This window comes from Hippoglossus hippoglossus, chromosome 10, assembly GCF_009819705.1.
Source record: "Hippoglossus hippoglossus isolate fHipHip1 chromosome 10, fHipHip1.pri, whole genome shotgun sequence".
Lineage (NCBI taxonomy): Eukaryota > Metazoa > Chordata > Actinopteri > Pleuronectiformes > Pleuronectidae > Hippoglossus > Hippoglossus hippoglossus.
This window is the reverse complement of record NC_047160.1, coordinates 10,409,311-10,427,294: the sequence shown is the minus strand read 5'-3', so window position 1 is coordinate 10,427,294 and position 17,984 is coordinate 10,409,311. Positions and strand designations below refer to the sequence as shown.

Here is a 17,984-nt window from a genome sequence, read left to right as displayed (position 1 = left end):
AGGTTTTTCTTTTTTCCCCATGTTTTGAAGAAAAAAGAGTCGAATAACATTCAAGGGGACTACACCTAAAGCAAGACCTGCGTGAAAGGAGTTCAATTTATCTAGTTGTAATCTCATCTAAATGCATAATTAAAACAAATTACACTCTACACAATGTAACAGGGAAAAGATTTAGTGTCCCCAAGGCTTTTCGAATATTTACAGCCTCCATAAAACACTAGTCTGTCAGTAACAGCCCGTCAGGCAACGTTTCCCAGACCTGGCCCTTGATCTCTTGCTGGTTAAATCTAGGCTTTTTGATTGGCTTTCCTGGCAGGTAGAGTAGATGCACCTTGTTTTTCCACTGTAGTCAAACAGTGAGGAAGGCCACGCTCTCACAATTTGACATTTAGCGAAGTCTAACCTTCACATTATTAGTTATGGGTGTAAATTAAATTGACTATGGCTTGGGTTTTTACATAAAAAAGCTACTTTGTTGAAATTCTGTAATTGCACTCTGCACAAAAAAGCAATTTCAATGTAAAGAAACATAACTGATGGCTTTCTTATATTATAAACCTATAGTCATGACTGTCTTGTGAAAATCAGAATGGTCAGCTCTGGCTATCATGGAGAGTATTGATGTTACATCTGCAACAGGGAACAAGTGAGAAAACTGCAAACTGATCCAAGCTCTGTTTGTGTTTGTTGAAGATACATTTTCTTTGGCTACAAGATGTGAGGGGGGGAGAAGTCAACTAAATGTTGTGTGCATTTTACTTCATTCAGTTGTCCCTGCCAGGGCTAATATTTGCTAACAGCTGTCTCCAGCTGATGTCTTGTCAACACAAACAGAGAAAGAAAGCAGACTTTCAGTTTCTGCTCGGCCTGTGCTCAAAGTGATCATTAAAGTTGATGCACTGTACCTAGTTGAATCATCTGCCTTCAACCGTGCTTGCATATCTATATGAGATGGCAATTATTTCTATGAAATATGCATGATAATAATGTCCTTGTAAGTGGTTCAGTCTTTTTTATCATTGTTGCTCAAATGTTTTGTACATTTGGGGCTAAAATAAATATGTCTTGGCTTGGTTGTTTTGCATTTTCCAAGGAAAATAAATCCCAAGTTTTAGGTTTTATAACTGGGTAATGTGTTTATAATTTTGTCGATAATGTTCCCTTCACAGATTTATATTTAATGAAACGGTGTTAAATTTGAGTTCCGAGGATAAATTCAGATAAGCACTTTATGCTTAAAATTCACTTTAAGTGAATTGTATCTGATGTAACACAATCATCAAGAAGCTAGCAGTCATATCAGTGTGAGGGCGTTAGCTCAGACTGTGAAACCTGTGGTGGATTGAAGAAAAAAAAAAAAGCTACTCTTCAAGTTTATCCATCCAGTAATGAATGCTGTCTTCTCAGTATTTTTTTGGGGTACATAAACATACAAATTGATCTCCCACAATTATGAATACATTTTTAAAATCCTCTGTGACACCAGTTTGAAAGGTTTGGAAATTACTGCAAAAATTCAACTCTCCTTTACTCATTTGAAGAACTCCCTGTTTAACTTTTACAGTAGTTGAATTGGTCATCTTGCTAGTTTAACTGTAACATGTACCACATAGGTGAAGCCCAACTTGATTGCTTTTACACTAACATAAAAGCCACACCAAGCTTACGGTAAAACCTGTAATAATTCCTATGTATGTTTTGGTCACTTGGGAGAGTCCGAGATGTAAGGAAAGTTTCTCATTTACACACAGCATGTTGTGGATTGTTGCAGCTTTTTTGATGCTGACAGTAGTGAGAGTGAACCAAATTTGGAAAGCTCTCATAAAGCTCCATAGAACTGTGGGGACCTGCATAGTCTTTTCAGTTAGAGAGTAGTTAGGTTTTCTATTGTTGCTATAAAAATTTGGATTCGAGCCACTTGAAATAGAGGTACATGAAGTGTCCATTTTGTTTCACCCTCATTGGAACACTGCATTTATCACACACACAAATACAATAAAATCCACAAAATGTTCTTATCCTGAACATAATTCAACCCTTTGACCCTGTTTCTTACCTTGATAAGTCAGATGTCCACTTGCATTCATTGTTAAAAATGGGAGGGGAAACCAAAATTAGAATCTTCTCTTCTCAGGTGTCGTATCAGAGCATTACATTAGTTAGAGGTTACAGGTTAGTAACAGACTGAATTGAAGTGAATCGAGCTGTGATGAAAGTCTGTACATCTTCCGCCTATACCTTGAATACAAGTTTAAACTAACAATTTAGTAGCACTTAAATGGCACTTACTTATAGCACTTTGTAGTTTGGCTTTCTTGAAGAAATATTACTTTCTTGATTATTGTTGTTCTGGGTTTGTACCCTCATGGTTGAATGCACTTATTCTAAGTCGCTTTGGATAAAAGCGTCAGCTAAATGAAATGTAATGTAATGGCAAACCTCATCCAGGCATGTTTTGACTTGTTCACTCAGATTACATATTGTAGCAAGTCCCATCATAAGACATGCCACTGAGCTTGGCAAAGAGATATTAAATGACAATGGATAATGTGGATATCTTTGTGTTGAGTGAAAAACTAAAATCATCATGCATAATTGACAGCAACAATGTTTTGTTCAAGCCGTACTATCAAATCAAATCAGACTTTATTGTCATTTTACCGGCATACAACAGTAAAGCAGGTAGAATGAAATGGCGTTTCCAGTTTGTAACCAGTTTGTTTGTAATATGTCATGGTGTGGTATTTCAGCTAACCTATTGAAAGTTGTTGTCGTCCACTCTGCACAGAAAACAAGATTTGAGGTGGAGCTGTCAGTGCTGTTGCTTAGAGAACATGATTTCAGCAGTGCGTTGTATTAAATCATGTGTCACAATTTGACACAACACTGACTTCTGGGAAGAGAAATCAGCAATGGCAGGCTTGCAGTACGGAGTGCCTGTTTTTTTTATTGTTTGGACACTTAATCTAAACCAATACTATGAAAGGGGCAAACAAAAGACTAGAACTGTGCTAAATAACCATGGTCTGTGGCTCTGACAGCTGACCTTAGTCTAAAAGTATAAAATAAAAAGACGCTTTTCATTTTCTATGGTTGCCGTCTTGACTATGAAGAGGAAATTGGATGGGGCACTACTGGATTTTGAATTTGCGAAAATGGCAATTGAGGAAGGACAGGTTGTTGGAGCCAATGGCAACCTAATTTCCCTGTCATATGAAATGGGGCACACGCAAGAAAGTAAAATGTTAATTGTACTTCAATTCAAAGCAACCGGTAAATGGTCATGTTGTATTTGGGGCAACAATATCCTGCTGGAGTTTGAACTCAATGCCAGTGAGTTTACCATGCTCACTGTGACTGCACTGACCAAATTATCCAATTTGAGATGCAGTACGAGTCCGTATAGGTGATAGCAATGATGCTGTTTTAGTGGCTCATTAGTTTTTGCTTTCACATATTTATACTCAGACTGTTAGCTTAACTTCTTCTTTAGCTTGTAGCTAATGTTGCCTTATCTTCTAAAAAGATCAGCAAAAGGGCTCAGCATTTTGCAGATAGAAACAGAGTCTGACCTTTGTGTTGCTCATCCCTCTATCGTTTGTGCTTGAATCCCCCAATCATGTAGTTGAGGAATGGGTTTAAATGTGTTAAGCAATAAATACATTAGCAGTGTATTTGCTGATGAGAGTCCAGATCAATATGTCCTTCCCAAGCATTTTCTAGATTTATTGGAGGTTTCATAATAATACCTGCAGCATACATGAGCTCTGAGTCCTTGAACCCTCCAGACTACAGAGGCCTCACAGTCAGACTCATCAGTTTAGTGCCTCCCCCGCCTGGGTACACTCTGTAGGTTAATTACGTGCTTTCTGAAGGCCTCATCAAAAAAGAGAAGGTAAAATTGAAGTACCTCTTAGAGCTGGAAGGCCAGGTCAGCCTATATTCTTCACAATGTTTGCACTCCAAACTGCTTGAGATAAATAAGTTGCCTTTAGATAAAGTATACATATCAACCTGAAACTGTCAAACTCAAGACTTTGAATTAAAGTCCTATTCTTTCTTTTGAGCAAATTATGTTTTTGCTAAGGATATTCACATAGTGGTGAGTGAATTAACATTTTCAGTGCACTATCCCTTTAAAGTGCCATTCGTGACACACAGTGTGAGAGACGAGATACTTGCTAAACGTCTAAATGTGTCTTTGCATTGATTGTGAATGTAAATTCTGCACCTCGTTTGATGTGAACACACCATAATAGTGAGACACCACCCAAACTCCTACTACAGCAAGTGGTTGCCTGGAAAACAGAAATCACAAAAAAGAGATTTGATGGTCAAGTACTTTTTTGTAGGTGAGACTGTAGAACATTGCTGTCACTGTGTAAAGAACACACACCACACTAAGAACACACCACCTTGATTTCACCCCATTACGTTTCACTACAGTTCAATGCCAATTCTATAGACATACACCCAACCCGAACCTCCATTTTGAAAAGCCTTCTTAAAAAAAAATCCACAGTTGACCAGAATCAATGTCAAATGGTCAATTTATCTAAAATGTGACTATTACGATTATTCAACACTTTGACATGTAGCTCATATTTTATACAAGGGAGGAAATAAAAGTTTTGTTATCACTGTCTTTTTCTATAACTGACAACATTATTGTGATTTAGCATGGAGCATTAACTGCCAACTGTCAAATTTCTAATCTTGAATTTTATCTGGAAGTTGATGCCTGTGGCCATTTTTAGAATATCGATTTTTTTCATTGCGTGAAAACCTTAGCTATTGAGGTAGTGGAGGCAGTTAAGATAGTAATTCATCAAGTAAAAATATTATTTGGTACTTTGATTTACTCAAATATGAAGATTTACCACTTTTCTCTATTTTAGATATCACATATTCAAAAGCTCTGAGTCTACCATTGTTGTTTGGACAGAAATAGCAGTTTGGAAATAACCTTGGCCTCTGTGAAACCAAGGGGCAGGGATTGCAGTTTGTGACCATCATGCTGCCTTCTGTTAATGCTTCGTATTTTTATCACATCCATTTGCAAACTAGATAATTTAATAAATTTGCTGACATACCCTGCTGGAAGGTAATCTTTTTTTTACTTTAGTGACTGTTACTAGAAAAACATGTTAGAGATAAAGCGTTTATGCTCGATACATATGAATTTTCACAATATACTCTTGCATTTCACCTTCATCAAGGGTTGTTTATTTTTGGAAGGCTTTTTTCAAGAGCGTGAGGTGTATACATTTAACAAAAAATTGAAAGACCAAACCATGTTGTGAGCATCCATCATTTCGCAAACAGTCTAAATTATAACGATTTTATTTAAAAAATATATGTTTTGAGGGGAAAATGTTTTTTTTTTTCAGTTTGGCACATCTTTTCCACTATACAGATATGAAATTGTACATTTTACAATACAAAAGGAAAATGGGAAGAGAAAAGCATTCATTTTGCACAAAGATGTTGGGTAAGAGAGAGGGGGATTGGTTCACTTGGTTTTTCTTTTTTTTTGTTTATTTTTTTTAGGCAGGATGGGGACCAGGGCTAGAGGATGACAAGAGGAAACAAAAACAGTTTACAAAGACCCAGTGCAAAGGGATGCATATTTCTACAAATTCTGTGGATTTTCAGTCACTCAGTACAACTGTAGTCAGTGAAATTTAATTTCATTGATTGACAAAACCTTTATAGGAATTCCACATACATCCCCATTCTTGGTGATATCAAAAATGAGGTCCCCCCCATAATGTTTGCTGAATGACATTAGGAATATTTAACTCAATTTCGACTTTTGAACATGCAAGACAGATTAGAAGGGCAACAGTAAAAGCAGTGCTGGAAGAAAAGCTGGAAGAAAATAAACAATGTGGAGTTGCGAGGCTTTGGAAATCGGTATGATCAGTGTATGTTTTTCATGTGAAGTGTAACAAGTTTTGGTTTACACACTTTCTTCAAACTTGTATGCATTTTATGAGCATGTGTAGAGAAACATTGACACAAACATTCATTTAAAAGTTTGAATCCAAATTTTGCAGGCTCCCAAGACACAAAGCCACAAATGCTACCCCCTGGCTACCTCTAGGGGCACCAGCCAACAAACGGCAACCTATTTGCTCAAAACCAGATATCTCACTTCAACATGCTATGACACTTCTTGCTGTCTAAATGGCTGACTTTGTTAAACATTGCCACACATTTACCTGTCTAGAAAATGCCATATCCTGATTCCCAGAGTGAAATGTTGTTCACTATAAAACAGCTCCATACAGCTCATCAGTTAACCAGTAATGAAACTGCTGCTGCTGTGGGATCAGTATACATTTCAAGCCCAAGTGCAATCAGTCAGCATTCGTCGTTCCATTTTCTACTACCTTTACTTGGCCAGAGAAATGCTCAATGGTTTTGATAAACTACGACATTACCCCATAGTTGCCCCTCTCCATCGTCCCATCAATTCCTCTTAATTCCTCTCTTTCACCCTGCCCCCACCACCAAACTGAACACAAAGAAGTGCGGAGCTGCGGCAGCAGCTTTAGTCTGATGCTAATGCACATCCTCTCCCTGCTGCATACAAATGTGTCCTGACCCAGGCTTGCTGTTTGCTTATTACTGGATCTCCATTTGCTTTCAGGGTATTAACCACAGTTTAAATTGACACTTGTGACTGCCAACCAAGGAACTGCTCTCAAATTTATTATTCACCCTAACCACATTTTTAAGACTGTAAATGACAACTCAGTGTCCCTAACCAGAGCAATGCCTTAAAATAAATTGTTAGGTTATGTTTTGTGTGGTGTGGTGTGGAGGACGATTCTAGTGGAACTACTTTCGAGTGGCTGAACAAGCCAAATGTTGCTGGATCACTGGTGTGGGTGACAGAATATTAGATTCTTTTTGCCTTGCCTTAATTGGTTCAATCTTGAGCCTGTCAGTCCTGATTAGAGTGTAAGCAGTTAAGATCCTGGGTGACTGGGAAAGGTTTAATTTTCAGAGTGAAATGCTCTCCTATCTGGTATTTGCGCTGTTCATTATCCTTTCACTTGCTACCCTCATGTCACTCTAGCTGGTCTGTATATTGATCCTGGTATATATTAGCAAATCAGTAAACTGTACTTACTAGGTGAAGCTGTTGGAATGGTTATGGTCACAGTGTGTATGGCATTTGGGTGCTCAAGAATCCATGTACAAGTTATGGTACATTTAAAGGTCTAATAATTTTGTTCTTGATGTCCAAGGTCAGGAAGACATCCATGTGCTTTGCTAAGCAGTGTAGCGTATTGGAGATTAACCACAGACAAACAATGCTTAGTGTTTCCCACAGGTTAAGAATTTATTTGTCGCAGTTGGCCCCTCTGTGTGGGTGCTCCAACATCCAACAACCTGCAGCTGCAAAACAGCATTAAATTTACAAGCTAACATCTGATTAAAGAGTTCATTTTTTCAATTTATATAATTGAACATAAATTCACCATACCGGCAGTGTTTTCAATCAGTATACACTTTTAGTTGCATTTGCACACAAGATATTTTGGAAGAAACCCAAGTTTCCCCCGAAAATCCCCTTTTGGCTAAGGACAGCTGTTTTTGGGGTGGGCTGCCCAAATAAATTCTGCAAATAGGAAACACTGAGAGCCTTTTGGTTTGATGGAAAGTTATAGACTTCCTTAATAGGCTCATGTCTGATTTTTCAAAAGTAATATAATTACCCTATACCGAATAGGATTCTTCTCCTCTCTAGAGAGGATTTATTTTTATTTATAACGTAATAATATCATGAATTTATAATTCAGAATGTGAATTTGGTCGTAGTAGCCTTTAATGTGTCATGCCTCTCCCCAAAACAATGAAGCTGTAAAACAACATATATATAATCACTCCAATATCCAATTAATTTGCCTCAGTGTTAGAGTGATTAGCTTACAGTGTCTGTGGTGCATTTAGAATCATGATTTCAAATATTTAATCTGTAAAAGATGTAAATCACATTTCTCAACTTAATGTATTCTGTATGCAGTGGGCCATTTGGCTGTTATATAGTATTCTCTCTGTGCTGCAGAATATAGAGACAATGTGGAGACAAATCTCACAGTTTACAATTTTCTTGTTTAAAATGATTGCCCCCTGCCTGATATGAACAACCTTGCATTCATAGAAAAATAAATTTGTGACTATCCCTACCTCATCCCTAAACTGTCACGTCCAACCTCTGTCATTGTGGCATTCAATATTTCTCACATATTCTCAAATGTCACTGGTAGAAATTATGCTTTTTACATAAATTGGAAAAGAAAATCAAAAAAGCAAACCCTGTATCATCTGAAATGGTCAAATGGAAAACCATATGCTCTAGGAATAAATAAGAGTTCATACTTCACACTCTTTGTAAGGCAGTTGCTGACACTTGCACTGCCCATAGCCATTGATGATCACGAGTGCCCCTTCTTCATGGCTGGGCTCATATTCATTATAGGGTACCTGTGTTGCTAGATCTGCCATAGGCTGCCGCTGCTGGGTCCTCATCTGTCTGCGGTTCTGTATGGCCGAACAGTGGCGTATCCGGCGCAGGGTGGGAGGGCAGCACTTCCGTGAGATATACACAACAAAAATGATGAAAAAGAATGAAAATAGAAGGGCCATAGTTCCAATTATAACCCTATGAGTCATAACAGTGTTGTCCGTTGCCGAGAAGTCATCCGTTACTGCTGCCTCTTCCAATGCAGCAGTAGTTGCTTGAGCAGTGAGTGGTGTTTGTGTTGTGGTTGTCGTGGTAGTGACTGTGGTAAAGCTCCCAAAATCCTCTGCATAGTCCTGCGTGGGGGTCGGCTGCATAATTCCAAACAGGGAGCTTGTGATCTCTGTAGCTGTAGTAGCGTCTGTGGTTGTACTGATTGTCTGAACAACTGGCGCTGAAAAATTCTGACAAAGCTGGAATCCATAGACCGCATCAAGTATCTCCTCACCTTGGGCATATTCAGGACTATGGCAGAGAATGGAATGTTCCCACCTTCCCTTAAAGGTGCTTAGCCAAGTGGCCAGAGAGCAAATCCTTTTGGTACATTCCCACAGGTTGCTAGACAGCCCAACGGTGCCCAGAGACTGCCACATATCCATGACTTGGGGATCCAGACTGCTTAGTTTGTTGTTATCCAGCAGCAAAATCTTTAAATTTGGCAGCGTTTGAAACACATCAGGTGTGAGGACACGAATTTCATTTCCTGTGAGGTCGAGCTTCTCTAAAGTGGTCCAGCTCCACTCCATGCCACATGTTAGGTTGCTGATTTTATTCCATTGCAGATATAGAAACTGCAGAGCAACAAGGCGAGGGAAATGGGCCAAGTTGATCTTGGTCAGCTGATTGTGCTCCAAGTGGAGCTCTTTAAGCTTAATGAGCCCAGCAAATCCATTCCGTGCCAGACTCCTTAGACGGTTGCTGCTCAGGCCCAGATATTCCAGGCTGCGACAGTCCCAGAATGCTCGAACAGGTGTGGTGCGAAGTAAATTTGAACGAAGGTGGAGTATCTGGAGCTTCCTCAGTCCATGAAATAGTTCTGGTTCCAATGCAGTCATCTGATTGAAGGACAGGTCCAGTATCTGGAGGTTGATGAGGTGGATGAAGGTTGTGTTGGGCAACTTGGTGATACGATTAGAGCTCAGATTGAGGTCCTTCAGCTTGTAGAGCCCTTGAAAGGCATCCTCTTGTACAGTGGTAATCTGGTTGTGGTCAAGGTGTAGCCAGGTCAGCTGGCCGAATCCATAGAACTGATCAGGGCTGAGCTCAGTGATGCTGTTGTGACGTAGTGACAACCCCAGGGCCCCCTTGTCCACGCCATCTGGGGGTGCCTGAAGCCCCTGGGTGTCGCAGTAGAACTGCAGGTCCTCACAGCGGCATTTTTGAGGGCAGGTTGTGCACGATGCAGGAGGCAGCTGGCACACTAGGAGCATGCTGATCACACACAGACACAGAGCCGCTGGTGCAGGTCCCACCAATGGCCACCTTGAATGGAAACCTGGGTGGGTTCAAAGATAAGAAAATGAACTATGGGGCGGGAAAGCTAATCTCTGCAGAGCACTTATTACTAATTCATGGTGGCGATTGTGGTCTTGTTGGTTCACACATGCACATGCACCAGTTTAGGTATTTTACATTGACAACTTTCCCAATCTGGGTAACCATGATATCTTTGAGCTTAGGTTTAGTCGAGATATCATTTACTGAGGCATCTAATTATCAAATGCATACAGGAGCTGCACTTCTTTCCACCCCCTTATTTTTTTTTATTTGATCTATTTTGTTCATAATTTGTGCTCTGCGATTTGACGTAAATATACATTTTCTGCTGCTTACATCATTCATTTATTCATTTTTCTATGTTTCTTGCCCATTTCTGGGCAGCATATGAGATATGCTGTCATCCTTTTAATCTTTAGTTCTTTCTGTTTTTTTATCGAGTTTTGTTATCACTCAAGAGGTTTACACTAAAATAATAATGGTATTTAAAAAGTATACATTCACAAAACCGATTCAGCGAAGAAGAAAACATGAAAGACAATTGCAGTAAATAGACTGGGCTGAAGAGCTTTTAGTCCTCAGCCTCCCTCTCTCTTACTTGTATTCCCTATTCATGTCCCGACCTGCCGTATAAAGAGGCTAACTTACCCATTCTTTTGTGCACATCGGAGGCTGCATTCAACTGTCCTTTTCTGCAGACTCTTGGAGCAACCAGATGGAAAAAAAATCCAAAGGGAAAAAACCCTTTTGAGTAAGCACAAAAGGAATCAGCCTCTTTGGAAATAAAGCAATTCGGAGCCCACCCCAATGAGACAAAATCTGAAATTCCATGTCCCGAGATGATGCTTATTCCGGTTTTTTTCTCAGTCCGTTAAAATCCAAGCTCAAAGAGAGTGTTGAATCTTTTCCTTCATCCCACAAATCCTTGAAATAAATATTTATATTTTTTTAAGTTGATCAGTTGCATCCAGACGACTCCGATGAACAGACCCCCCTCCTTCTCCTTTTTTTCCTCTTTCTTTTTTTACCCTTTTGTTTCCCTTCCACGGCAATGATGTCAGCTTAAATGGTTAATTGAAGATCAAGTGTTCCTCTTTCATGGCCGTGTTCTTCCAACCCTAACTTGTTGATGGCAGCTAGAGATCCTGCTTCCGACGCCGGCTCAATCTCGGCATAGCCTCTGCAGAGCTGTGAGCGAAGCTCTCGTCTGCTAGCTGAGACGCAGGGAGAGAGAAAACACCAGAGCAGGGAGTCAGGGATGTTATTCTGTGCTTTTTGTTGCAGCCACTCACTGCTACAGAGTGGTGGCAGCCTGGCGTCGATCATCACTACTGTTTCTCTCTCTCTTTCTCCCTCCCACACACACAAACACCCTCTCACTCTCTTGCTCAGTCACTTGCTCTCTGCCTCATACACACTGCTTGTGTACCTCAGTCTTACCCCACCTCCCACTGCCTCCCCCAACCCTCCTCGCTGCCCCCCCCACCCCCCACCCCCCACCCCCCACCCCCACCCCCCACCCCCACCCCCCACCCCCCCTTCCTCCACTGGCTCGTCACCATCAGAATATTGATATCTTGAAGGTGTTGCAGCAGCTTGCTGTTGAAATTAACCACAGCTGTAAATCTGAGTGTTGCCTTGACGTTGCATTGCATGGGCTATGTATGGAAGTATACCCAAGACATAAACTAAATGGCATAACAATGCTAAACTGAATTTGTAACACGTGCCTTTAGTCAAAATTAACATGAACAGGATTAAAAATAGGTGTGCTGCATTGCCATAGGAGTATGCTATAGCAGAGCTAACATGGGGTGTCTGGCTTATATTCATAATTTACATATCCTGAGTGCAGTGCTTTAATTTTTGAGCACTGGCATGTGATGTATGACCAGCTGCTCTGAAGTTAAATGAGATTGGCTTTGAACATGTAATGGTTGCTGTAATGTAATAGCAGAATTCTTGCTCGATTCACAAGGTGAGATCAAAGAAACTAAAATGGTGTTAATATGATATTTTCCCCCCGGTATTGAGCAAATGGATTTGATATGTGGTTTTGTAAAAAGGCCATATTCCAGCAACATTTAGAATGTTGTATATATGTTGTTCAGTGTGTGAAAACTTCAAGACTTTCTCTTAATTATTTAATGGGGGTGGAGGTGGATGTGAAGGTAATTGCAATGAACTAGATTGAAAGCAGCAAAAGACTAGATACCAAAGAACATCCGAAGGACGCGTACTGTTGTCTTCTACCCCGTCATCCCTTTCCTCACTCAAGCATCTTTTTACTTAATTTATTTGAACCTGTTTCACCTGTTGCAGACAATAGGTTGTACTTAATGAAATGCAATTCACACTGTGCTTTGGCAGTAGATTGTAGTCAAAGACTAACTGAAACAAATGTTCTATTTTCATAATTGAAATGTGAATAATTAAAAGCTAACTTGCGTCACAAATTCACAGAACTGTGGAGAGAGCCAGAAAATGATTGTTACCAAATGTTTATGTCCTATTAAATCTTATCACCACATAATTCTCAGTTCTTAAGACAACACAAACATCTGGCTGTGACGTTCCAGGTCAGCTGACTAGCATGCTGCTGTCATTCTCCACAGTTATTGTGGTAGACTACATCTCCCACTGGGACTCCCCTGCAGAATGTGAGAGTGGAAAACATGGCGAAAAATGCTTAAATCTCAGGGGGCATGATGGATATTCCTTTTACTTAAGGGGTACTAGATTTGCACTTGGAATTCAAGCTGTTTAAAAACATTTTTTCCAAGAAAAAATTATATAAATGGACATCCAATTAAGTGAACTTGATGAAATATTGAAAAGCAATATCATTGAGCTCAGTGATCATTTGACACGTGAAGCTATTCCTTTTGAATCTTTCCATAATCCAGCGGACTAGTGGTTTTGTAGAAAAGGGATGTTCCTAAATCTGTCCTGAAGGAGATAGATAGAGACTCACTTGAGTATCATAAAAGATGCCGCAGAGAAATAGCCTCCATAATAAGCACCTGAAGAAGAAGTGCTTTAGAACCCTCTGGTGTGGAAATAAAATATAGGCTAGGCATGAATGAAATAGGATTGAGGGAGTAGGGGTAAAGCAGACTAAACCCTACCGCAGCATTCCATCCAGCCTGCAAAAAAACCCAGGGGATTAGTGCCGTTGGAGCTCCCCAGCCCCTAACTATGTACACAGCCCTTCAATAGGCAAAGGGCAGTGGGGGATGGGGTAGGTCAATGCCACCACCATCCATGTGTTATGTCGCACTTGATTTAAGCTTTATAAGGGGGATTAACAGCCCAGAGTCCAACTGTTTCTTTGCCTTTTCTCAGTTACCCTATACCTTTCATCTAATTTTGCTCTAATTTTATTTTAGTCCAGTGTCTCTCTCTCAATCTCTCACATGCTGCATCTCCATCATTCCTGAAAGTTTTAGATATTCACTGCTTGAGCAGTTTGCAGAGCATCTCTCTGCTCTCAGCAGGGGGGGGGCAGTGCTTATGGCCAACTGCCTCGTGCTTAGCTGTATGACCACTGCCTATGGTATTACTGTACATAATTTCGTATTTACCCATGTGGAACAAATTTTCACCTCTTATTCGTCACACATTTCTCATTCGAGATAAGAAAGTGAAAATGGAAAACAAGATTAGAATGTTATTTTGACTTTTGCATTACATTTGCCCAGTGTTGTCACAGCCTTTTTACATTTTTATTAACGGTTGCCCATGTCCACACTAATATGGAGAAATAAATACTTGCTTCTTCATCTTGGTTCTGGATTTCAGTCCTGCAACTGGAGATCTGTGAAAGCACTGGTCTCAGGTTGAAGAGTTTATAGGGAGAACAAAGCTTTTGAAAAAGCTACAAAGTGCTGCAGATTCTGTCATTTCAGGCAGAAAACACATACAAAAATATTTCAACATTTTTCAGATGTCCAACAACTGTACTAGTTAGAGGAGAGAAAGCAATAGTAACAGTAAATTCAAGGGGGCTGAAAAGAAAACCACGTCAGAGAGATAAATGACTTAACATTCCTCTAAACTGTCCGACTACAGTTCAGACAGATTTGTTCCCTTTTGCCTTCATTCACTTCAGTCCGTAAGATGTTAAGTCTTTTCAGACTCCGACATAGATTGATTAAATTCAGTGTTATCCTTGTTCTCATCCCAATGCTAGTTTATACAAGCGTCCACAACAAATACGTTGGAAGCAGTTGTCACGGTACTTTATTACTGCACACTAATTACTTTTCCATATTCATGCTTTAGGCTGGAAGGAAGGACAGGAGTGATGCTCTGAACACAGCCATCGACAGGATGACAAAGAAAACCAGAGACCTTCGCAGACAGGTTTGTTCTCTGTTTAAATTTCTTCTACGATATCTATTTCATGCATAATATATATATATATTATTAACTGCTCATGTATATTTTTTTCACCTCAGGAATGTCTTCACTGTAGTTATATAGTTGATAAGCTATTTTCTTTGTCTATCTTGTATATGAAGGTAATGTATGCTATTTAGTCAGGTAAACAAGCTCTACTGTAAGATGTTAATGCATATACACAAGGGGATATATTATTTTAATGGTGCCTTTTTTTTCCCCCTTCACAGCTGCGTAAAGCTGTAATGGACCATGTCTCCGACTCTTTTTTGGAGACTAATGTTCCCCTTTTGGTCTTGATCGAAGCTGCGAAGAACGGCAACGAGAAAGAAGTCAAGGAATATGCACAGGTGTTCCGCGAGCATGCCAACAAGCTGATCGAGGTAACGTCCAATTTATTGTTCTTCCATAGTCAAATTCTGATGTGACCCAAATACGCAACATATTTTTCATTTTCATCCTGCTGGTTATGGACATTTTAACCTGGCTTATGGTTAACATCAGTCTTCATCCAGCTCCTATGTTTGTGGCTCTGTTCTCAGAGATTCCCTTGTGATACAACTCTAGGATTACAAGGCCTCCGAAAACAGCAATCTGGAATGTTCTTTCCCTAATGAAAACAAAGCCTAAAACATGGAAATTATTTTCTATGGTCACTGTCTTTGTCTGTCACTCTTTCCCACACATACAAATACACACAGAGAATACTTTCCAACAGCATTTGTTTGTAAATTAAAGGCAATCCTGACAGTAATCTGATGCTGTGACACTACAGACAGCAGACAAACAACATTTCAATTTGTGGTTATAACAACAAATCAAATATTTAAGCACAACTGAAAGAAGCAACAACCACAACTCAGGGATAATGCTACCTCTGGGAAAATGTTGTTCTTGCCTCAACAGATTGATGTATGATTTCTTACTGACCAAGTCCACATGTCCGCTAAAGTGATACTTCTTATCCCTTTCTGTGGTGTGGACTCATGGCTTAACAGGAACAACAGATATTGTCTTGACACATGGCAATACGAAAGCAGCTGCATAGGCAACGTCTCAGATGAGCAACATTCTCATAAAATCATCATTGACCTAATTAGAGGTCTTTTAAATCTCTTGAATGCCTTTGTCAGAGCATTATACTGAAAGTCACTTTTCTCCCATGGGCAAATTACCATGAGTGTTGCTGGATCGGTTTGTCCAGCAAGAGCAGGGCAGTGTGAGCATTGACTGGGATTACCGCTGAGGCATCCAAGGGAAAAGGGGACCACACTGGGGAGTAGAGCCCTAAGTAGCTCCTGAAGGCTGAAGTGTCAGGAGTTGCATTAGACCGTGACATTGATGAACTTCTCGAGCGCTCGGTCACTACTCCTGCTTCTTAAACTTTGATGGCTGTTTTAGATGAATGGTATTAGATGTAAATACTTTGCCAGTTGCCACATGCAGTTAGATGTGATTGAGTGAATCTCACAATGGACTGCACTGCATTAGCATTGAGAGGCAGTGCTGTTCATAAAAGTAGAGATGATGAAAGGTGTTTTCCCCTCTTTAAGGAACAAATAGAACAAACTTTCCTCTATACACTGATTTAATATCAACAATGAAACAGAAGAAGTTGTTCAATAGAATCCCATGCAGTCATAGTTCTGGGTGATAGGTTTTGTTATATCCTTTAGACAAAATATTTAATTCGCTCAATATCCATGCCTTTCTAAACTGCTTGCTTGATCTAATCCTTCATAAATTATTCATCAGCAACAGGATCTTTGTTAGACATAAATTAAGAATTAAAGCTGAATATCTCAGGAGCGCCATTGAATAGCATATAGTTGTGCTGTGTCCTGAGAATTGGCCAAACTTGAATTCTCATGACTAAAGATACATAAACTGATCATTATACGTAAGTTTTTACTAAAACATGAGTATAACTATTTAGATTAGACATGATTACATCCAAAACTGACTGCTCACTAATTGTTGTAACTAATGATACTCCTACTTAATCTTTTATTACACACTACAAGTGCAGTAAGTTGTTCAGAAAAAATCCCCTGTAAAATTTGTCTCGTCTGTTTCTCTTACATAACGAATATTGGAAACTGTTATATTCCATGAATGTACCACTAAAAATATGAAATTCATAAGTTCAACCACAAACATATGCTAAATTATTCTAAATATATTCTAGAAGAAGCATTATCACATCCGAAGACAATGTAATGGCAGGTGCAAATGCAACCAGGCGCTCATTCATTCTTGACATAAATTGAAGCATGTGTCTGCATTTTAAGAGTTTAGTGATGATGTTATCAGTAAATTAACACAAAAATAAATTTAAATCCCGGGGATTCAGTTACACATTGCATTTAAATACAGTTGAGTATGTGATACAGTAGATTCATTTGCTTATATACTTTTTTGTATTGTTTGCAATGAAATATGAAGAGGTTGGATGTCAGAATGGATTCATTGTGGCTAAGAATTGTAATCTTTTTAAGAACAGCCAGTGTCGCATTTTTATAATTTTCGGTTAACTCCCAGCTTTATTTCAGTATAATAGAGCACTGGCTGATATGAGAGTCAAATTGTTCGTGAAAACCCGATCCTTTGGAGCAGTCTAACATTTAATGCATTCAGCTGAGCAATAGGCTAGTCACAGTAGGACTCTTGGCTTTCACCTCTGACTGAAAATGGTTGACATTTCCCTCTAAATGCAATGTGCAAAGTGGGTATCGAACAGTACTGCAAGCAACTTCTGGAAATGACCCTCGGCCAAACACTACAGATATAAATGTATGGTGTTGCAATGTCCCGAGTGAGAAGTAATAGTTTTGGTTTATTATCAAATAAACCAGCAAATATGTTAGTAAAAGTGATGTCCCCAATTCAGCGGTACGAACAGCAAAGTGCCACCAATCTCAGCCTCTGTGTGTATGACATCATGCCACTGTAGGCTGCCCAAAGGCAAATGATCCATTAGCTCACACACATTTATTTAAAAGCAACATTATGAGTGACCCACATTCATTCAGGCAGGCTTCAAGCAGCTTCTCTACCCTTGTTTGTCAGAACATCAATTTATCGAAACCTAATGTTTATCTCATTAAATAATAAGAGGTGTTACTTTAAGTTTCATTCATGTGAACAGCAATAATTTAATGATAGTCAGTAAATGTCTCATGACGTTTTCCTCTACTCAGAAGGAAGTAAGTTCAGATTATTTGACCTAACAAGACATTGCCATGGCTGGAGCCCTTTGTAGTCATTTCGTAAAGCAAGCTGTGGCAGTAAAAATGGGTATTGACATTTATAGCCAAATCCAGTGGTTTAAAGGTTTTCCCATGTTTATAAACATTTATAAGCAGAGAAATGCATCATCTTAAGAGCAGGAGGAAAAAATAGACTGAGCTTAATGTTTTTACCTCAAGGCTATCTTCTTAACCAGGCTGCTCAGGATGCTGTGTGGAGAATTCAGTAGCAGAGAAAAAAACGTGTAACTCAAAAGGCGACTGATTATACCGAAATCTGTAATGTTCTCATCAGATACTGT

At 39.4% G+C, this 17,984-nt stretch overlaps 2 protein-coding genes across 4 annotated transcripts in view; one reads left to right on the top strand and one right to left on the bottom strand.

The window, feature by feature from the left end:
• ctnna1 (catenin (cadherin-associated protein), alpha 1) overlaps nt 1-17,984 on the top strand; it is a 71,457-nt gene that overhangs the window by 20,304 nt on the left and 33,169 nt on the right. For all 3 annotated transcript variants that reach the window (XM_034598718.1, XM_034598719.1, XM_034598720.1), the window contains exons 8-9: nt 14,318-14,398; nt 14,665-14,817. In XM_034598718.1, the coding sequence (XP_034454609.1) occupies nt 14,318-14,398; nt 14,665-14,817 (234 nt within the window). The remainder of the gene's footprint in view (nt 1-14,317; nt 14,399-14,664; nt 14,818-17,984) is intronic.
• lrrtm2 (leucine rich repeat transmembrane neuronal 2) lies at nt 5,199-11,451 on the bottom strand. The gene is made up of 2 exons (XM_034598721.1): nt 10,682-11,451; nt 5,199-10,031 (listed from the first exon to the last, which is right to left on the bottom strand). Exons 1-2 carry the CDS (start codon nt 10,683-10,685, stop codon nt 8,389-8,391), a joined length of 1,647 nt encoding a protein of 548 aa, XP_034454612.1. The 5' UTR covers nt 10,686-11,451; the 3' UTR covers nt 5,199-8,388.